Source organism: Panthera tigris, chromosome D4, assembly GCF_018350195.1.
Source record: "Panthera tigris isolate Pti1 chromosome D4, P.tigris_Pti1_mat1.1, whole genome shotgun sequence".
Lineage (NCBI taxonomy): Eukaryota > Metazoa > Chordata > Mammalia > Carnivora > Felidae > Panthera > Panthera tigris.
The window spans coordinates 79,353,194-79,376,409 of record NC_056672.1 but is presented as its reverse complement, the minus strand read 5'-3'; the positions used below and the strand labels follow the sequence as shown (position 1 = coordinate 79,376,409).

At 41.0% G+C, this 23,216-nt stretch overlaps 1 protein-coding gene across 1 annotated transcript; it reads left to right on the top strand.

The window, feature by feature from the left end:
• Window positions 1-577: 577 nt before the first annotated feature.
• PSMD5 (proteasome 26S subunit, non-ATPase 5) lies at window positions 578-22,229 on the top strand. The gene is made up of 10 exons (XM_007094504.3): window positions 578-1,040; window positions 8,460-8,604; window positions 9,579-9,692; window positions 10,132-10,260; window positions 12,315-12,424; window positions 14,311-14,453; window positions 16,368-16,559; window positions 19,150-19,259; window positions 19,886-20,026; window positions 21,607-22,229. Exons 1-10 carry the CDS (start codon window positions 868-870, stop codon window positions 21,862-21,864), a joined length of 1,515 nt encoding a protein of 504 aa, XP_007094566.2. The 5' UTR covers window positions 578-867; the 3' UTR covers window positions 21,865-22,229.
• Window positions 22,230-23,216: the final 987 nt, after the last annotated feature.

Here is a 23,216-nt window from a genome sequence, read left to right as displayed (position 1 = left end):
CTGCCCTTCCCAGTCGTTTCCACCCGCTGCTTGTAAATGCGTTTGGCCTGGCTGCAGACGGCCTTCAGCGTCGGAGGCCGCCCCGCTATGGTCTGGGCCTCCACCCAAAAAGGTTAACTCCGTCTCCAACTTCTCGATGTTTACGTGCCGGGGAATGCACCGCACCTTGGAGCGGAGAGGCGACACAGTCTCCATGCCGGCCCTGATGGCCTTCGCGTTTCTCCTAATGGTGCGCACGGTCTATTCGTTGACGCCCAACAGGGGCCCCACGTGGGTTTTACTCACGCCTTCTTCCAGCTTCTCGCGAATTTTCATCTTGTCTTCCAGAGGTATGACCCTCCACCTCCTCTGGATTCGTGTCTGGCCAGGGAGCAATATGCCCAATCGCCTCGGCTCCGCCTGGGGTGGCCTCGGCCGCCGCCCCCACCGCAGCCGACAGCCTGTGGCTTTGGGGCCCAGAGGCCGCCCGCGAGGCCATTTAAGCTTCTGTGGGTCCTCATCGTCACCACTCCGCTTGCCGGGCATTTGACGCGCCTTCGCTCTGGAAGGGAAATACGCAAGGCGACCGGAAAGTCAGCCTGCGGGACCCACCGAGCGGCGCCCACGATGACGCCCCGCCGCCACCCCGCAACCACCGGCAACAGTTGGCTCGGCCCTTGACGGCCCCTGTCTCGCGAGGCTTGGCGGCCCCCCAGGCGCTCGCGCTGCCCGCCGGCCCCATATCTCTATTGGCGCGGCCGGGGCAGCTTGCGGCGGCGGCCGAAAGCCCGGGAAGGGAGGCTGCGCCCCGCAGATCTCGCGAGGCTCGGAGAGGCGCGCCGCGAGCCGGGAGTGTGCGGCCGCGGGAGCCCCCGCTGGAGGTGCACGATGGCGGCCCAGGCGCTGGCGCTGCTGAGGGAGGTGTCGCGGCTGGAAGCGCCCCTGGAGGAGCTGCGCGCGCTTCAGTCGGTGCTGCAGACCGTGCCGCTCAGCGAGCTCCGCGAGCAAGCGGCGGAACTGCGCCTCGGCCCGCTTTTCTCCCTGCTCAACGAGAACCATCGGTGAGGCGACCCCAATGGAGGTCGAGGAGACGAGGGTGGCTGGGAGGAGGGGACGGCTTTCCCCGGTCGCGGGGAGGCTTAAAACTCGCTGACACTTTAGCGGAAAGGACCCTGGGCCGGGAGGCCAGACACAGGGCTCAAGCCCAGCCTGTGAGGTGTGCCCGCTTCACTGCCTCATCCTTGAAATAGGAATTGGAGAGGGAAAGCGCGGTTGCTCACCGAGAAAGAGGCGCCGCAATATTCGCGTACAGGTTGGCGACGTTTGTCGTCTTAAGAGGGCCTGTCCTGGCACTTTGGCAAGATCCATCAACATTTTAAATTTGCGTTGTCTTTTGATCCATAGGCAGTGAACACGCAGGCATGCTCGCACTCAAAATGTACTGTATGTATAAGGATAGTCGTAACAGAAGTGACAGCAAAAAACTAGCAACAACCTGAATGTCCATTAAAAGGGAATCGTAAATAAATTGTGCTACATTGCTATATCACCCTGTGCCGCTATTAGAAAAACTAAGGTAGATCTATATATGGGGACGTGGGAAAAACTCTAATATATGTTGTTGAACGGAAAAAGAAAATTGTAGGAGTTTATGATCCCATTATATGTAATGTTTTTAAGTCCCCCCCCCCCACCCCCCAGGCTAGTATGGCATTGAGAATATCTGAAAGGTACAGCAGAAACTATTAATATAAAAGTGGGATTTCGGATGGCAACTTTTTTCATTTTAGGCCCATCTGTAGTGTTTGATTAAAAAGCACTTTGCGGTTGATCGTTTGATAATTTAAAAACCGTTGAACAATGTTTGGGATCCAGAAATGTAAAAGTGACAAGGTAATAAAGTCGCTGGATCAACACTGGATGATTCCAGGGGGCTTTCTTGCCTATAACTTTCTGAGATTCCTCCCTTTTTTTAAATACATGTTCCCCTTCATGCAGTCCATTAGTTAACATTGTTCAGTTCCGCCTATGAAATCTCTTCTTTTCTGTCCTGTTTAATTTAGGCCCTCGTCTTCACCCTCTTGCTAGGTCTGGTGCATTAGTCTGACTTCTCATTACGTTTAAGCTTCCTTTGCCAGCGTGCCCTTCCCACACTGCAACCACAGTGAACTTCTTGGATCATTTGACTCATATTTTTTGCATGGTCTCCCATTGTCTGCAGTATAGAATCATGGCTTCTTTTTCTGGCATTTGGGCCCTTACCTTGTATTTCCATCCTCCTTTTCCCAGCCTCGTCGTTTCCCTCTGTTCCTCTACAGGTCCTTCATCTGCTTCAGCTACCGTGTGGCACCATTTACTTTCCCTTGAGCATGACTTGGCACTTTCCTGTGTACATGCCAGTCCTTCTAATGAAATGCTCTCCCTCCGTCCAAATTCTGTCCATTCTTTAAAGCCCAGGTCAAGTGCCATCTCCTCCAAAATGTTTTACTCGGCCACTCCAGTTTCAAGCGACTGGTCCTCAGATCTCCTGAGAGATATTATCATTATTTCTGTTAATGGTACTTGCCACTGTTGCGTTATATTATAGTTCTTTATGTGGTTATTTCTAGTTTGAAAATTCTTTAAAGGCAGGGGCCATACTTTGTTCATCTCTACGTCCCTCTTAGGATGCAGCACATAGTATAATATACGCTGCATAAAAGATTAGATTCATAAATTTTCAAGAGGCCACTTTATATCATGGATCAGGAAAATTTCAAAAGTCCTACTATAAGTTAACGCCAGAGATACAGTAGGAGCTGAAATGAATGGGAGTTTGTAGAATGAGGTCCATGGAGGACGTGTTTTACCAAATGAAGGAGCCGTGCCGCAGGAGACAATTTGAATGGAAATTGGCAGACAGGGTAATTCAGAATGGGGTACATAGTAGATACCAATTGCAATTTGTGGGAATAATTCTTCTGCAGATAGTAGATGGGCAGTCTTGAGATCTATTTCTATTATCCTGCCTCAACTACCCAGGTTCCTATATATTGGTTTAGAATCTGATCTAATAGATATAGATCTAGAATCTTGATGAGAGTTTTTATGAGAGAAAGTAAGTTCTAAGACTACTGCTTTACAACGTGGAGACTGTAAATTATTAACTCTTTGGCTTTTTGGTATAAAGGACCACATGTGGCCTGAAATTTGTGCACTATACAGTTTAACCTATGGCTGCTTTAAAAAGCGGGGGTGGGGGGGGGGCACCTGGGTGGCTCAGTCGGTTAAGCGTCTGACTTCAGCTCAGGTCACAATCTCACAGTCCGTGAGTTCTAGCCCCGCGTTGGGCTCTGCACTGACAGTTCGGAGCCTGGAGCCTGCTTCAGATTCTGTCTCCATCTCTCTGCCCCTGCTCTCTCTCTGTCTCTCTCTCAAATATTAAAAAAAAAAAAAATTTAAACTTTATTGAGATATAATTTACGTAAAATAAACTGCACATAATGAAATATACAATTTGACAGGTATCAACATATGTCTATACCCATGAAACCATCACCACAATCAAGATAGCAAAGCTATCTCTGAGCCCCAGAAGTTTCCTTGTGCCTCTTTGTTGAATCCCTTTTCACCTCAGCCAGGCAACCACCGATCTCTATAGATGAGTTTGCCTTTTTTTTAAGAGTTCTATACAAATGGAATCCTACAGTATGTACTCGGGCTTCTTTCACTCATCATTTTATTTTTTTCAATATAAACAAAATTTATTCAGTAACAGAAAATTGCTTCTGTGCAGTTTCTCGTGTACTATGTTTTTTTTTTTAATTTTTTTTTTTTAACGTTTATTTATTTTTGAGACAGAGACAGATCACGAATGGGGGAAGGTCAGAGAGAGGGAGACACAGAATCTGAAACAGGCTCCAGGCTCTGAGCTGTCAGCACAGAGCCTGACGCGGGGCTCGAACTCACGGACCGCGAGATCATGACCTGAGCCGAAGTCGGACGCTTAACCGACTGAGCCACCCAGGCGCCCCAACGTGTACTATGTTTTAACATAAAGGGGATATTTTACAATTATAAGCATCTGGTGACAGATTCGTAGCTGTTAGTGACAGCAGAAGCTTCTAAATTAGTGTCCCGTTTTTTCAGTTTACTAATTTTTCTTAAACAAAGTAATTATGATTGTTTAAAGCCATGGTCCTAACAGACCCATATGAGGAAAGCATACTGTCTGAAAAGAATACAAAATAAAATGTAAAATAAAAAGTATTTAGAATTATTTCATAAACAGAATTATTTGATTTGTTATTTCTTCTGAGAAAATTATCTTTGTGGGGAGCCTGGGTGGCTTAGTCAGTTAAGCGTTCAGCTTTGGCTCAGGTCATGATCTCATGGTTCGTGAGTTCAAGCCCTGCGTCGGGCTCTCTGCTGTCATTGCGGAGCCCGCTTCGGATCCTCTGTCTCCTTCTCTCTGTGTCCCTCCCCGGCTCATGTGCACACTCTCTCTCTCTCAAAAACACACATGAAAGGGGCGCCTGGGTGGCTCAGTCGGTTAAGCAGCCGACTTCGGCTCAGGTCATGATCTCGTGGTCCATGAGTTCAAGCCCCGCGTCAGGCTCTGTGCTGACAGCTCAGAGCCTGGAGTCTGTTTCAGATTCTGTGTCTCCCTTTCTCTGCCCCTCCCCCGTTCATGCTCTGTCTCTCTCTGTCTCAAAGATAAATAAACATTAAAAAAAAAAATTAAAAAAAAAAAAGTTTAAAAAAAAAACACATGAAAAAAATTCACTCCTCGTTTTAAACTTTATGTGGTGTGGGTGAATACTTCATTCCTTTTTATTTCTGAGTAGTAGTCCCTTGTATGAATGTACCACAGTTTGATTATATTACAAATTACACTACTGTGAACATTTGTGACAAGTCTTTACGTAGACAAATTCTTTCTTTTCTCTTTGAGTTAATACCTAGGAGTGAAATGGATGGCTCATATGATAGGTGTATGTTTAACTTTTTAACAAGCTGCCTGTTTTCCCAAATGATTGTACCATTTTACATTCCCATTAGCACCGTATGAGAGTGGATTATAGGCCTAAATATAAAACCTAAAAAACTATAAAACTTCTGGAAGAAAACCTAGGAAAGAATTTCCGTGACCTTGGGTTGATGAAAGATTTCTTTGATGTGACACCAGAAGCATGATCCATAGAAGGAAAAATTGATAAATTTGACTTAATCAAAATTAAATACTCTGCTCTTCAAAGGTCAAAGTTAAGAGTGAAAAGGCAAATTACAGATGGAGAAGAATCTTAGTGAAGAATATATAACAAGGAAAGAATCCATCTTAAAAAATGGGCAAAGTATTTGAACAAGAAGATATATGGATGGCAAATAAGCACATGAAAAGATACCCAACGTCATTAGTCACTAGGGAAATGCAAATTAAAATTACAATAACAGGGGCTCCTGGGCGGCACAGTCGGTTGAGCATCTGACTTCGGCTCAGGTCATGATCTGACAGCTCGTGAGTTCGAGCCCCGCGTCTGGCTCTGTGCTGACGGCTCGGAGCCTAGAGCCTGCTTCGGATTCTGTGTCTCCCTCTCTCTCTGTCCCTACCCCACTCTCATTCTGTCTCTGTCTCTCTCAAAAATAAATAAGCATTAAAAAAAATAATGTATAAAATAAAATTACAATAACAGAGGCAATTCAAGTATCTATCAGCAGATAAATGGATAGACAAAGGGTGGTATATACATACAATGGAGTATTATTCGGCCTTAAAAAGGAAGGAACTCCTGACAGACTACCACATGGAGGAAACTTGAAGGCATCATGCTAGGTGAAATAAGCCAGTCACAGAAGGACAAATGCTAGGATTCCACTTAGATGAGGCACCTAGGGTAGTCACACTCACTGAGATGGAGAGTAGAATGGTGGTTGCTAGGGGCTCAGGGAAGGGGAGAAAGGGAAGTTTATGGTTTGTTGTGTTTTTTTTTATTTTTTTTCATTTATTTATTTTTGAGAAACAGAGTGAGACAAAGCGTGAGCGGGGGAGGGGCAGAGAGAGAAGGAGACACAGAATCTGAAGCAGGCTCCAGGCTCTGAGCAAGCGGTCAGCACAGAGCCAATGCGGGCCTCGAACCCACAAACTCTGAAATCATGACCTGAGCCGAAGTCGGACGCTCAACCGACTGAGCCACCCTGGCGCCCCGGGAAGTTTGTGTTTAATAGATACAGAGTTCCCACTGGGAAGATGAAAAAGTTGTGGAGATAGATACTAGTGATGGTTGCACAACGTGAATGAACCTTAGTGCGCAGAACTATACATTAAGAAATGGATAGGAGTGCCTGGGTGGCTCAGTCAGTTCAGCGTCCAACTTTGGCTCAGGTCATGATCTCACGGCTCGTGGGTTTGAGCCCCGTGTAAGGCTCTGCACTGACAGCTCGGAGCCTGCTTTGGATTCTGCATCTCCCTCTCTCTCTGCCCCTCCCCCCTTGTGCGCTCGCTCTCTCTCTCTCTCTCTTTCTCTCTCTCTCTCTCTCCCCAAAATAAATACATAAACATTTTTTTAAATGGTTAAAATGGTAAATTTCATGGTATATATAGTCACGGTTTTTAAAAAAGGGAAAGTGGGGTGCCTGAGTGGCTCAGTCAGTTAAGCGTCAGACTTCGGCTCAGGTCATGATCTCACGGTTCACGGGTTCCAGTGCCGCATCGGGCTCTGTGCTGACAGCTCAGAGCCTGAAGCCTGCTTCATAGATTCTGTCTCCCTCTCCCTCTGGCCCTCCCCCTCTCATACTCTGTCTCTCTCTCTCTCTCAAAAATAAATTAAAAGAAAAAAAAACGTTAAAAAAATAAGGAAAAGAAACCCATAACCATTAACAGTCACTCTCCATTCCTCTTCTCTGCCCCTGCCCCAGCCCCTGGCCACCGGGAATCTGCTTTCTGTCTTTATGGATTTGTCTGTTCTGGACAATGATATAAATGGAATCATCATCAAAAGGAAGCCTTTTCTGTTCTGGCTTCTTTCACTTAGCATAGTATTTCCAAACTTTATCCATGTTGTATAATATTCCACTGTATGGATAAAATTATCCACTCATTAATTTATGGACATTTGGGGTGTTTCTATTGCTATGAACATTCACGTACAAATTTTTGTGTGGACGTATGGTCTCAATTTTCTTGGGTATAAACATTCTTAATTATTTCCTTAGGTGCAGTTATACAAAATGCAACCCCTAGGTTATAAGAAATTTGCTCATTTTTAAAGCTTTTGTTATGTATTGCTTAATCGACTTCTAGAAAGGTTGTATTGGTTTAATTGTATACTCCTATTAGCAGTACATGAGTGCCTATGGTACTGCCCATTAAGAGAAAAGGAAGTATTCTTTTTTTTATTTTTTTGTGTTTATTCATTTTTGAAAGACAGAGAGAGACAGAGCACAAGCAGGGGTGGGACAGAGAGAGAGGGGGACACAGAATCTGAAGCAGGCTCCAGGCTCTGACCTGTCAGTCAGCACAGAGCCCTACGCGGGGCTCGAACTCACCAACGGTGAGATCATGACCTGAGCCGAAGCTGGATGCTCAACCGACTGAGCCACCCAGGTGCCCCGAAAAGGAAGTTATTCTTAAAACACCTTTTATATCTACAACTAGTAGTCATCAAGGTGTGATTAATTTACCTCTTTAATTGCTCCTGAATCTCTTCCCTCTTCTCCATCCCCCCTGCTAGTCCCCTGTTTCACTTCTTCATCACCTGCCTTCTGACTGAAAAATTCTTTCTCTAACTTATACAGAGTGATTTCCTCAAGTCAGATCTCATCATGTTACTTCTTGGCTTAAAACCACTTGATGGCTTGCCATTGCCTTGTGCAAAGAGTCTGAATTCTGTAGCATGACAAAAAATGGCCTATCAGAATCTGGCTTCTGTGCATCTTTCTTATTTCATTTCTTGCCATTCATCCTTCCCCTTTTACCTTCTTCCCACTCCTCTCCCATTCTTATCCCAGTCATATGGAGCTTCTTATACTTCCTTGAATGTATAACCCTATCTCTGTCCTCTGTGCCTTTTATGTTGTCCCTCTACCTAGAACACCTTTGTCCTCCTAGATAATTCCCACCTTTTTTTTAAATTAAGCTCAGGTATTACCCCTTGGGGAGGCCTCCCTGAACGCTGTGTTCTTTTTTGAGCTCCCACGGCTTCCTACCCTAACCTATAGCATTTGTCCACCTGGATTATAGTTGCTTTTCTGTTTTTCTGTGTTTTCCATTAGACTATGCTCATTGAGTCTAGAGTATATATATTATCCTTCTTTGTAGCCCCAGCGCAAGCATGGCACATAATAGATACTTAGTAAATCTTTAATAAATTAGTAGAAGCTAGTGTTTTAAAGGGAGGTCTGTATGTAAGTGATCCTCATTGAGCCAGTCTTCAGATATTAATAGGTTGTTACTTCCTACCTTGCAGGGCACAAACTAATGAGATCTGTGATGTCTCCTTTAGGGAACAGACCACTTTGTGTGTATCCATTCTGGAGAGATTGCTCCAAGCTGTGGAGCCAGTTCACGTGGCCCGGAACCTCAGGGTTGACCTTCAGAGGGGACTGACTCACTCCAATGATTCCGTAAAAATTCTCACTCTGTCCCAGGTATGAAATTTTACTAGCACATAATAAAGGAGCTGACATTTACTGACCACCTGCTCTGGACCAGGCTGTACGCTGGGTGCCAAAGACAGAAGGATGAAGAAAATATGATCTCTCTCTGTCCCTAAGAAGTGTCTATTCTAGTGTGCATGGCTAACTAACCAGGAGGAATAAGCTAAAGTAAGAAGATCTACCAAGTATTATCTGAAATAGTCATTCATCAAATACTGACTGATCCTTTTAATGCCAGGCATTGTACCGTATACTCTTAAAGCTACCAAGATAAATAAAGCCTATTTCTTTCCTTCAAAGAACTCCTAGTCTAGAGAAGGTATTGCCATGTTAGGTCTTATTATAGTGGCATGAAAAAGTACTGTTGTGAAGGTCACTAAACCAAGAAATTGAGACAGTAACTCCTGTCACCCAGATAACCAAAATACCCTACTATTTGGGAAAAGAGCTGCTCAGTATCTTGTTGAGATACTCCTCAGTATCTTGTTGAGATGTTAGGACCCGAGCAGTTACTTACCCAGTAGGTTTTCAAGTACTGTTTTTTCTTTTCTCCTCTAGAAGTGTTAATTCAATAAAAAGGCAGAAAGTAATTGATTTTTCTTTGACCATTTATGTGCCAGACACTGTAATACATGCTTTTCCTATTTAGTCTCATTTAATCTTCATAACAATCCTACAATTAAGTATTCTCATTTTATAGATAAGAAATTAAGTTCAAAGAAGTTAATTTGCTAGTTGATGGAACTAGCATTTGTATTATTTTCTCTCACTGAAATGTCTCAACTCCTTATCTACCATTTATTTTTTTTTCTTTCTTTTCAATAATGTGACTATACCCATAAGTGTGTTCAGCTTTAATGAATTTGGGTCATTTGGAATTTTTAATGGCTTGTCTTATACCTGTAATCTGTAACCCCTAAAATAACAGCACACTAAGGGAATTTCTGATTACTTTTTTATTTCAGGTCGGAAGAATTGTTGAAAATTCTGAGGCTGTTACTGAGATTCTAAATAATGCTGAATTACTAAAACAAATTGTTTATTGTATTGGTGGAGACAATCTGTCTGTAGCTAAAGCGGTGAGTCACCTAGAACCATCAGCTTAAACATGCACCGTATCCTGAAAAACAAAGAAAGACCTTCTGGACTGAGAGGTGAAAGTTGAGTACGGATGATTTGTATAGTTGTTTTCACAACCTCATGTAGATGGTGTCAGATACGTAAAAAATGTTGAACAAATACCAGTAAACCCTTTCCTTTTTTCTAGACTAAGCATATCTAAATTATCCGTCATAGAGCTTGTATTAGGTTGCTTGATAAGGAAAAAAAAATGTACATAATCTGTTTTCTATAGGCAATACTATGTGTCTTTTTCAGTTTTAAATAATGATAGCTAAAACATAGCGAATGGTCATTGGGGAAGATGCATTCCATACACCGATTTCACATCGATATCATGAAGTAGATACTAATATTCTGCATGTTTATGACTTAAGAGATGTTTTCTTTCCTTATAAGGCCATTAAATCCCTGTCAAGAATATCATTAACCCAGGCTGGACTGGAGGCTTTGTTTGAAAGCAATCTGCTGGATGATTTGAAAAGTGTAATGAAAACAAATGACGTTGTTCGGTACAGAGTGTATGAGGTAAGACTAAAAGCATACTTCCTGATGCCTACAATTCAGAATGCACTAGAGCTTCCACTGGAAGGCAAGATGGCTTGTTTACCATGCATTTACTGAGTATGTGGTCTGTGTTAGGCTCTGTATTTGACGCTGGAGATGTCGGGGTGAGCTCCCAGCCTAGTGTGTGAAACAGTCATGTGAAAAATATTTACAGTACACTATATTAACTACTATAATAGAGTAGATAACATTAAAACTAGACTTTGAAATCATTACAGTAGGTAGATGAAGAAATGGCTCTTATTTGCACCCACTTTGTGCTTAGTATGGTGCTAAATCTCCACATATATTGTCTTTGACTTTTACAGTAAACCACATACGTTATTACTGTTAACCTCACTGCTGATGGAATAGCTGACCCAGACCACACAGTTAATAGGCTGCATATTCAAAATGAACCCTTGACTGTCTAATTCCCTATTCAAAACACTTTCTTACTTTGCGTGTCTTAACACCATCCTAACCCGGTTTCCCTTCTGCCTCTCTAGCTGTTTCATCTTAGTCTCCTGGCTCATTGTCCTCAATTGAACTTTTAATTGTTGAAGTTCATAAAAGTAAATTCCCAAACCCTGTTCTCACTGTATATTCATGTCCAGGCGATTTTGTTCATCTTATGATTTCAGTTCCTATCTGAATGAGATGACTCCGTAAACCAACCCAGACCTCTCTTCCTTTTTCTTTTAAGTTTATTTATTTATTTTGAGAGAGAGAGCGCAAGAGTGAGTGAGCAAGCAAAATTGGGGAGGGGGAGAGGGAGAGGGAGAATCCGAAGCAGGTTCCCCATTCAGCACAGAGCCCAACACAGGGTTCGAACCCACGAACCACGAGATCATGACTTGAGCCAAAACCAAAAGTCAGATGCTCAACTGACTAAGCCACCCAGGTGCCCACCCCCAGACCTCTCTTCTTAACTCAGACCCTCATGTTCAGCCGCTTACTCAGTGTTCCCCCTTTGGACCTAGGTATTCTAGGCCCCTCACACTCATGCTCCAACCAAACTCCTAAGCTTCTTAACCCAGCCCATTTTCCAATAAAAAAACAACAGCAACAAATTAGCCCTGTGTCACAGCATGGTTGGGTATTAGAACTTGAGCTTATTCTCTGTGAGACCCTGTTTTCCCTGCCACATATCCATTAGGTCATCGTATTGTGCCGGTTTTACTTACATCCATGTGCTGGTCTTCCTTGGTATAATCACCACCGCCCTAGTCTAAGCTATCAGTATCTCACACCTGGACTACTGTTGTATTTGCATCTCACCTGGTCTCATCCATTTTTGGCACCACTGGTCTATTTTCAGACACAGTCAGGATGATCTTCTAAAAATTCAAATCTAGGGCCACCTGGGTGGCTCAGTCGGTTAAGCAACTGACTTCGGCTCAGGTCATGATCTCACAGTTTGTGAGTTCAAGCCCTGTGTCGGGCTCTGTGCTGACAGCTCAGAGCCTGGGGCCTGTTTCGGATTCTGTGTCTCCCTCTCTCTTTGCCCGTCCCCCACTCGCACTCTGTCTCTCTCTCTCTCTCTCTCTCTCTCTCTCCCTCAAAAATAAATAAATATTTTTAAAATATTTTAAAAGTAAGTAAATAATAAATAAAAATTCAAATCTGGTTCTATCATTCCTCTGCTGAAAACCCTTCAGTGCCCTATATCTCTCAGTAAGCCCTCAGGACATACTTGTGGAATGAGTAAGTAAATGACTGACTGATAGAATGTATGAATGGAATGATTTTTAGCAGTCTTATCGCCATTCAGGCTTTTGTACCCTGATTTATGGATTGATGATTTAAGGGAGAGAAAAAAAAAAGCACAGCTACAACCAGACATAATGGAGTATTTCTGTGCCAAAACAATTTCTCACAGGTTCAATGAGATTTTTCCAGTCGTGGAGACAAATAATGGATTTTTTTAAAAAATTCAGTTATATAAAGTACCTAGTCCTGTGTTTAATTTAAAATGAGATCTAACAGGTTTGGGCTGTTTTGACCTTTCAGCTTTTTCTGTTTTTTTCTTCCAGTTAATTGTGGAGATTTCTTCTGTGTCACCAGAATCTTTAAACTACTGTACCACCAGTGGATTGGTAACCCAGCTTCTCAGAGAGCTGACTGGGGAGGATGTGCTGGTCAGGTGTGTTGACTGAGAGAGTTCTTAAAGCAAAATGTCTTCTTTGAGAGGTCCGGGGAGCAGCTTTGGGACTTAGGGCAATCTTCCCTATTAGAACCTGGACCTGGGTTACAATCTCTTGACCACTGTCCTAAAGAAGGGGCCTTTAGAAAAAGCTCAGGTTATTCGTGACAATATACTAAAACTTAGCAGAGCCACCCATGACAATCTACTTTAGGTTAACTGTGTTCCCTGTCCTTGGACATGTGTACTTTTGCAGTCACATGATAACTGCCATTTTGTATTACTTAATATGTTATCTTACACATTTTTGGTTTTGTTAAATAATAGCACTATGGCATGATGGAAGAAACATGGGCTTTTGAAAATGAGCAAGACTTAGGCTTGCATGCATTTCTGCTACTTATTAGCTTTTGACCTTGAACAGATTATTGTAACCTTTCTACACCTCCATTTCCTCTTCTCTCAAATGGAACAGTAACAGCTCTAAAGAAGATATGACGATTGGAGCGCCTGGGTGGCTCAGTCAGCTAAGCGTCTGACTTCAGCTCAGGTCATGATCTCGCGGTTGATGAGTTTGAGACCCACATCGGGCTCTGTGCTGACAGCTCAGAGTCTGGAGCCTGCTTTGGATTCTGTGTCTCCCTCTCTCTCTCTGCTCCTCCCCCACTCGCACTCCGTGTGTGTCTCTCTCTCTCAAGAATAAATAAAAACATCAAAAAAAAGAAAAAAGAAGATAATGGGGATTAAATGAATTGGCCAAAGAGACCAATACATTGGGTGACATAGGTCCTTAAAGAAATATTAATTCTAGTCTCTTCACTCCCAGCCCTCTACTCCCTAAGTCCTATTTAATATCTGCCAATGTTACCTTGTTGATATTCCACAGTTTACTAATACATCCTCACTGTTGAACACTTGGTTTGCTTCAAGTATTTTGCTATTTTTGTGCACACAGGTTTTTGTTTTCCTTACGTGATTTTCTGAATTTTTTTTTAATGTTTATTTATTTTTGAGAGAGAGCACAAGCAGGGAAGGGGCAGAGAGAGAGGGAGACAGAGAATCCAAAGCAGTCTCCAGGCTCCGAGCTGTTAGCACAGAGTGTGACACAGGACTCAAACCCATGAGCCATGAGATCATGACCAGAGTCAAAGTCATACACTAAACTGACTGAGCCACCCAGGCGCCCCTCCTTATGTGATTTTCTGATTGTTATGTTTTTTAAATGTGACTGAATTTGTTCAACTCATATGTATAAATCAGTCACGAGTTACACTGTTTAAAGCATTTGAGTTACATTGTTTCAAAGCATTCCTAATAAGGAAATTAATTTTTAAGAATTTTTTTAGCCTTATATCAAATTTTGTAACGTAGAAAAAAAACCCTGCAAATCATCTGTTAAAATACCTTAAGGTCAACTATAAAAATACTTTTAAAAAATTATTTGTGGAAATTTGATCACAGGTACCTATTACATGATACCAAGAATTTTTATCAATTTTTAAAATATGAGGACATGGCATTATAATTGTGTAAGGAACTGTTCATATTTTTTAAAGGTGCATACTGAAGTATGCAGGGATAAATGGCAAGTTGACTAGAATTTGATTTAAAATAATTCAGCAAAATAAAAATTAAAAAAAATCTTTTAAGAAGTTGCTCTATTTTAGTGGAAACAATAATGGGCCTCAAGTCAAAAGTCAAAATTTAAACTCTGCCTTGTAGTGACAATGTGATTCTGGACAAATCACTGTAGCTTTCTCATTCTTGTGGCCCCATCTGAAAAGTAGCCAGGATTACTGACTTTTAGATTAAAAGAATTAAGTAATACATCCTATGAAAGCAATTTATAAACTATGTTAATCGTATGCAAAATTTTGGCATTTTAGAGCCACCTGTGTAGAAATGGTGACATCACTGGCGTATACTCAACATGGACGACAGTACCTTTCTCAAGAAGGAGTAATTGATCAGATTTCTAATATAATTGTTGGGGCAGATTCAGACCCTTTCTCTAGCTTCTATCTGCCAGGTAAGAAATACTGATTTCTGTGAAAATAATGGTGCATATTTTGTATCTGAGTTATCTCTGACAAGAGAGGCCAGAGATTATTTTCTGTAGAGCAGATCCCTGTACATTTTTTTTTAAATTCTTTTTAATGTTTATTTATTTTTGACAGAGCACATGCATGCGCATGAGCGGGGGAGGGGCAGAGAGAGAAGGAGACACAGAATCCGAAGCAGGCTCCAGGCTCTGAGCTGTCAGCACAGAGTACAGTGCGGGGCTTGAACCCACGAGCTGTGAGATCATGACCTGAACTGAAGTTGGATCCCTAACTGACTGAGCGACCCAGGCGCCCCTAGAGCAGGTCCCTTTAGATGATACCCATAGCCCCTTGATGAGGTGGAATATATTGCCCTGGGAGCCATGTATTGTTGAATCTGATTTTCTGGAAATACCATTGCTGTTTTGAGTATTAGGATAGTTTCCTTTGAACCTCAGTCAAAAGCAACATAAATTAAAATGCTATTAATGGGACGACTGGGTGGCTCAGTTGGTTAAGTGACTGACTTCGCTCAGGTCATGATCTCACAGTCCGTGGGTTCGAGCCCCACATCATGCTCTGTGCTGATGGCTCAGAGCCTGGAGCCTGCTTCAGATTCTGTGTCTCCCTCTCTCTCTCTGCCCCTCCCCTGCTTGCACTCTGTTTCTCTCTCAAAAATAAATAAACATTTAAAAAAAAACTTTTTTAATACTACTAATGACACAGTATATTTCACAAATTCATCAAATCTCTGTCGGAATCTTTAATATAGGATCTACTCTAGCCATTCTGTTGTAGGACATGGTTAATTAGTTTTCCTTGAGCACTTGCAGAAATTGGAAATTTATTCCTTCCTTAAGTAGCCTAGCTTACTTCATTGATGAGCATCTCTGTTTAAAAATTTCCTGGGGTGGGACACATGGTTGGCTCAGTAGTCTGACTGGCTCAGGTCATGATCTCATGGTTCATGGGTTCAAGCCCTGTGTCAGGCTCTGTGCTGACAGCCTGGAGCCTGCTTCAGATTCTGTGTCTCCCTCTCTCTGCCCCTCCTGTGCTCATGCTCTGCCTCTCTCTCTCAAAAATAAACATTAAAAAAAAATTTTTTTTTTTTTAATTTGTTCCTAATACTCCGAACTCACCTTCCTCTAATTTATATCCAGTCGTCCTTGTTCTTTGCTCTTCCTCTTGTGTATGGCAGTGCTTCAGTATTTGAGCCCAGCTCCATTGACACCCTGGGGTTTCTGTTCTCAGGACCACATATCACAGGTCCTTCGGTATCTCCTAATGGTCTGATTTCTAGGTAATAGAGTACAGTGCATAACCATTCTCCCCTTCCTGGCCTGTAGTTTATTACTGTCCGTATGAAAACATAAGGCCCACATTTTATGTGTCCTTCCTTCTCTATTAATGTATATTCTTGTAGGGCACATGGGTGGCTCAGTCGGTTAAATGTCCTACTCTTGATCTTGGCTTAGGTCATGATCTCATGGTTAGTGAGACTGAGCCCTGTGTTGGGCTCTGAGCAGACAACACAGAGCCTGTTTGGGATTCTCTCTTTCCTCGCTCTCTTCCCTCCCCCACTCCAGTGCTCATGCACTCTCTCAAAAATAATTAACATTTTTAAAAAAACGTATATTTTGGGGTGCCTGGGTGGCTCAGTCGGTTAAGTGTCCGACTTCGGCTCAGGTCATGATCTCACGGTCCGTGAGTTCGAGCCCCGCGTTGGGCTCTGTGCTGACCGCTCAGAGCCTGGAGCCTGTTTCAGATTCTGTGTCTCCCTCTCTCTCTGATCCTCCCCTGTTCATGCTCTGTCTCTCTCTGTCTCAAAAATAAATAAACGTTAAAAAAATTTTTTTTTAAAAATAAAAATAAAAAACGTATATTTTTGGACATTTCTTCAGGGTTTGTGAAGTTTTTTGGAAACCTGGCTATCATGGATAGTCCTCAACAGATCTGTGAGCGTTATCCTGTCTTTGTGGAAAAAGTCTTTGAAATGACAGAAAGTCAGGACCCCACCATGATTGGCGTAGCAGTGGACACAATCGGAATCCTGGGATCCAATGTTGAAGGAAAACAAGTTTTACAAAAAACAGGTTGGTATGACTTATTTGGGTTTTCTTTAGGGATATCTTTGTTTTTGTCAACAATTCAATATATAAGCTCACTTGCTGGTGCAATAACTACATTGTAGAAACTATTCTTACAGATGGCAGTCTTTTTATTGTGACCTTGAACGCATCCCTAGAAATTCTTACAATTATTACTGAATTTTTATTTGTTTATTTTTTACCAGGCTAGACCAAGTACTGTGCCCCTTCTACACCTTCTTTGATAGTGTTCAAGGTCCAGAGACCATGGGCTATACTCCAAAAGACCTGGATTCATGTTCCAGTTCCAACACTGACTTAGCTTTTTTTTTTTTTTTTTAATATAATTTATTGACAAATTGGTTTCTTGAACTTCATGCCCTCACTTCATTACTTGATGTCTTATTTTCTTCATTCATAAAAAGGATAAACAATCTCGGGATTGTGAATATTTAATAAAAACACACATTTGTTTTATATTTGTAATGTTCAGGAAGAAAAAGAAACAAAAATTTGTTATCAATTTTATGTTAAGAATGATACTTTTAAGGCATATCTGTGAGGAATTATTTATTTATTTATTTAATCTTTATGGAATCTATATTTTTACATATAATTTATTGTCAAGTTAGATAACATACAGTGTATACAGTGTGCTCTTGGCTTTGGGAGTAGATTCCCATCATTCATTGCTTACAAACATCTGTGAGTAATTTAAAGGACTGTGAATTCTATATGAAAACTAATATGGGCACAGTTAAAACCCTTACAGAGTATATGTTGAAAATTAATGTGCTACTGTCTATCACAATTGGTATCCTTATTAATATACTTTTCTAAGTGCTTTTGTGTATGATATGTAATCCTTATACAGTCCTGCAAAGAACATATTATGCATTCTCATTTTACAGATAAGGTAGCTGAAACTCAGAGAAGTTAACATTTTTTTAGATGATATAGACTGTGGATTTGCTACTCAAATCCAGGTCCTTTAATTCCAAATTCTCTACACTTTGTCTTTTGTATACGCTGCATTGCATCTGAATGTATGTTTTTGGCCTGTTACTTGGTCTCTGACTACGTGGGGGTTTTTTTGTTGGGTTTTTTTTTTTCTATTGTTTTTTTTTCTCTTTAATTTATTTTGAGAGAGAGCATGGGAGGGGCAGAGAAGGAGAATCCCAAGCAGGCTCCACACTGTCAGCACAGAGCCTGATGCAGTTCTTGAGCTCACAAACCATGAGATCATGACCTGAGCCAAAGTCAGATGCTTGCCTGACTGAGCCACCCAGGCACCCCATCTGACTACATGTTTAATTTTGTGTTGGTTTAGGTTGGTAGAGGTCATAGTATATGAAAGCATACTTTAAAAAAATCTCATTGTTGGGGTGCCTGGGTGGCTCAGTCGGTTGGGCGGCCGGCTACAGCTCAGGTCATGATCTCATGGTCTGTGGGTTCGAGCCCCACATCGGGCTTTGTCCTGAGTGCTCAGAGCCTGGAGCCTACTTCGGATTCTGTGTCTCCCTCTCTCTCTGCCCCTTCCCTGCTTGCTCTCTCTCTCTCTCTCAAAAATGATAAACAATAAAAAAATTTCTTTTAAAGTTTTAAAAAAATCTCATTGTTCACTTCACACTCATTAGGATGGCTATAATGACAGAAAAATGACAAAAATAAATAAAAAGTGTTGACAAGGATGTAGAGAAATTCCCATATTTGGTGGCTATGTAAAATGGTACAGCTGCTGTGGAAAACATTATGGTGGTTCCTCAAAAAATTATACATAGAATTACCATATGACCCAGCAAACATGCTTCTAGATATACATGCAAAAAGATTGAAAGAAGGGACTCAAAAGATATTTGTGCACCTGTATTCATTACATTATTTACAATAGCCAAAAAAAGTAGAAACAATTCAAATGTTCATTGATGGATGAATAGATAGACAAAATGTGATATATACATACAATGAAATATCCAGCCTTAAAAGGGAAATGAAATTCTTGGAGTGCCTGGGTGGCTCATTTGGTTAAGCGTCTGACTTCAGCTCAGGTCATGATCTTGCAGTTCGTGAGTTCGAGCCTGGCATCAGGCTCTGTGCTGACAGCTCAGAGCCTGGAGCCTCCTTCAGAGTCTGTGTCTCCCTCTCCCTCTCTGCCCTTCCCCCCGCCCTCTCTCTCACAAATAAATAAATATGAAAAAAAATTCTATAAAAAAAAGGAAATGAAATTCTCATCCATGCTGTAACATGCAGAGACCTTGAAGACATTATGGCAAGTGCAATAAGCCAGACTCAAAAAGACAAATATTACATGACTCTATTTATATGAGGTTCTTGCAGTAGTCACATATACAGAGACAAAGTAAAATACTGGTTATCAGGGGATGGACATAGACGACATGGAGAGTTACTGCTTAATGAGTACAGAGTTTCCGTTTGAGATGAAGAAAACGTTCTGGAGACAGATAGTGATGATGGTTGCACAACAATATGAATATACTTAATGTCACAGAGCTATATACTTAAAAATGGTTAAAATGATAAATTTTATATTATGTGTATTTTACCACCATAAAAAATATTTTATTATCTTTCAAAGGAACTCGCTTTGAACGCTTGCTCATGAAAATAGGATATCAAGCAAAGAATGCCTCAACAGAGCTCAAAATTAGGTGTTTGGATGCAATTTCGTCTATTTTTTATATACCAGTAAGTACATTGGGAAATTAATGAAGGATAGTGGGATATGTTTGGGACAATAAATCTATAGAAGTCAACATAATCCTGGTTAACTTAATATAGATGGTATTCAACTTTTAGTAAAAGAAGATAATCCTCACTATGTTACTAGTGACATTTTTTTAGTTAAAGTGGAATCATCCAGTATTAGAACTGGAGAGAGGGGGCGCCCGGGTGGCTCAGTCAGTTAAGTGTCCAACTTTGATTCAGGTCATGATTCACGGTTGGAGGGTTTGAGCCCCGCATTGGGCCCTGTGCTGACAGCTCAGAGCCTGGAGCCTCCTTCGGATTCTGTGTCTCCCTCTCTCTCTCTGCCCCTCCCCTGCTCATGGTCTGTCTTTCTCTCTCTCAAAACTAAATAAACATTAAAAAAAATTTTTTTTTTTTTAAAGAACTGGAGAGAGGACGCTAGAGATTGCCTAATCAACCCTATCAGAAAAACAAAACAAAACAAAACTGAGGAAGTCTGGAGCTGGATTTGGGAAAGAGTGCTCTGGACTTAGCAGAGATCACATAGCAAACTAATGACAAAGTGCCATCAGAATCCAGGTTTCCTGACTTCCAAAGGCTTGAGAGTTTTCATTTCTGTCATGTAGCCTGAGCAGCAGACTGATGACCTCCTGAGGATGACAGAATCCTGGTTTTCTTCTTTATCTCGGGACCCGCTGGAGCTCTTCCGTGGCATCAGTAATCAGCCCTTCCCTGAACTGCACTGTGCTGCCTTAAAAGTGTTCACGGTAGGCACCCTTGTCTTTTTCACCGGTCCTTCTGGGAAGAGGCTAGTTCAACACATGAGTACTTATGATGAGCTAGTGCCTCTGCCCTACCTTGGGGATACGCAAATGTGTAGTTTCTGCCCTCTATTAGTGTAGACTAATGGGGGAGACATGTGTAAACAGATTGTTTCAGCTCAAGATCTTAGGTGTTGTGGCAAAGGTTTGAACAGGATTCCACAGGATCATAGAATCAATTCCAGATTCCTTATCTGCCATCAAACAAGCCTTCTGTTGACCCAGCCCTAGTCTTCTTCCTGAGCCTTATTTCCCGCCATTCCCCTTCTGGCACCCAATGCTCTGGTGATACCAAACTGCTTACTTTATCTCTCTGGACTTTTACGTGCTATCTCTCTGGACTTTTACGTGCCCTCTACATTCAGCGCTGTTTCCCAACTTTGCTTGTTAACCTCTTACTCATTCTTGAAGGACTAGCTCAGGTATCTCTTCAGCAAGCTTTGCCCAAACCCACAACGTTGAGTTAAGCAGTGTCAGCTCTCGTAAAAGTTGCTTATTCATTATTTTAAAATTTGGAAAAGATTGCAAAGTAGAAACTTTTAAAATCACTTAAAATCAGACCTATTTTGTATATCTGCTTTTAATATTAGTGTTAGTGTTAGTTTTTATTTATTTACCTTTTTTTGGTAAAATATTTCAGACATCGGTAATACTTTCCTATCTCTGTCATTCCCCCCTTTCTTCCTCGCTGACTGTAATCACTGTCATGAATTCGGGGTTTACAAGCCTATACATGATTTTATACTTTTACTACATATGTGTGTATCTTTAAACAAATTACAGTATTTTGCATATTAAATTTTGTAAACAGTATCATGCTGTTTATATCATTCTGCACTTTGCTGTTTTCTTCAACATTTCTGTTTGTAGGGGTTGTCTGTGTTAAAAGTGGCAATTAGAAAGTCATTATTTCATTGTATAGCCACAGTGAATCATTCTCCTGTCAATGAAGATTTCAGAGGTTCTCTGTAACAAATGGTTCTATAATGAACGTTCTGAAAATGTCATCCTGTGCACAAGCGTGAGAGTTTTTTCAGGATAGTCTTTTCTTCTCTGGTATTTGTTTTTATTTTCCACTGTTGTGATTATGCCATGAGTATAATTTGGATCTACTTTTTTCATATCATAGATTTACCTATTCTTTATAAAAACTATTCTTAATGTTTATTTAATTTTCTCTTGCTATATACTAAAATTTACTCACCGATCCCCCACTATTAAGCATTTATATTATAATTTTCACACTATGATAACCATCTTTATGTACAAAGCTTTTTAATATGTAGATTTAGATTTAATTAATATTTAGATTTATTTATTTAATTAAATATTTAATTAAAATTTAGATTAATATTTAATATTTAGATTATTTTCTTAAGATTTCTAGGAGAGAATTTTCTTAGGCAAAAAGTAACATTTTTAAGGTTCATGTGGCCAAAATTTTTTGTAAGGATTGTGCTATCCAAGTAACACATTTCACTTCTTAAGGCTCAGAGGAGTTGTGTTCTTTCTACCTTCTATTTCAGGCCATCGCAAATCAACCCTGGGCTCAGAAACTTATGTTTAATAGTCCAGGGTTTGTGGAATATGTGATGGACCGGTCTGTGGAGCATGACAAAGCTTCAAAGGATGCCAAATATGAACTGGTTAAAGCACTTGCCAATTCCAAGACAGTTGCGGAAATCTTTGGGAACCCAAATTATTTGAGGCTCAGAACTTACCTGAGTGAAGGTCCATACTATGTGAAACCTATTTCCACAACAGCTGTGGAAGGAGCTGAATGATTTCTTCTAGAAGGTAGACCATTTTTTGACCAAAACTTCTCCTAAGGCATTTGACTTCACCAGTGTTTTACAAAACAGAGACTTCCCTTCTCCCAGAATTAATCATGGAGTATCTAATGTAACTTTATCACATGCATTTGTGGTGTTTCTACATTGAAATACAGTGTGGAACCAGGAAAGCAGGCAAACTTGATCATAATTGCATCAGGTGTTTTTCAGATTTCTTTGACTGCCTTAATCTTTCCAAGAAGATGGAAGTTTTGTTCTCAGAAAATTTTCATGGACTTAGCCCATTTTATTTAAAATTGTGCTTCAAATAGAATAATGGAACCAACTTGGTTCTGAATTCTCTTCACCACCTTTTTTGTTGTTCTATTCCCCCTTCTGATTCCACTTGCAAAGTCTTGGATATAAAGATTCTTTGAAAAATAATATGGAATTTTGAAATTATGTTCTCCATACTAAGAATAAATGCTTTTAATAAGGTGTCTTTGGATTTTTTTGTTACTATTATGGAAAATGGACAATAAATAAGTCTTTTAAAAACATTTCTAGTGTTCTTCGCGTTTTTGTTGCAGATCATTGAATTTTGCTGGAGGAGTAAATGTTAAGGAGGAGTGGTAACATTCCTAAAGCAGGAAGACTCCCCAAACTCTTTTCTTATTGGTGGGCCATCAATTGTTGAGGGTTTTGCTTTTAATTTCTCAGATCCATCAAGTCAGTATTGAATTGATCAGAGAGAGATACTGACTCCTAATAACCACGGTCAGATGGCAGCTAGTATATATAAACCAGGATGCCATCTCATTGATTAACAAAGGATGTGCTTTCTTTTCATTGACAAAATGTTCCCACCTCTTTCCAGTGCCCTGCTTTCTAACCGGAAGAGCACTCTGCATACCAATCCTCAGTCACAGGTTTCTGGGTGAGTGTGTTATCTGAGTGTGACCGTTCAGAATCCAGAGCTTTGTTTCTTTTAGGCCATGGTGATGTTGATAAACCATCCCTGCTCTGTAACAAAATGGTCCTCAAGTTCCTGGAGTTCTCTTGTCCCTGGATTGATCATTTCACATTGATCAAATAGTGTGAGATTCTCGGTTCCACCATCTCCTATATCCCTCTGTGGGTCTATTTCTTCGTGTGTTTCCATACTAATCATTTCTCTACAGCTAATACCACTAATTAGGCTACAGCAAAGTCTTTCCTGGCCTGAGAAACATTCTATCTCTTTAAGGTGACTTTGTTTAATCTCATTCATGAAGTTGATCTTATTCATTTGACATCAGAGTTCAGAGAGTGGCCCTCTCCTATGTGTGGCCTACGCACTCATTCTGTCTTTGCACCTGTGACTT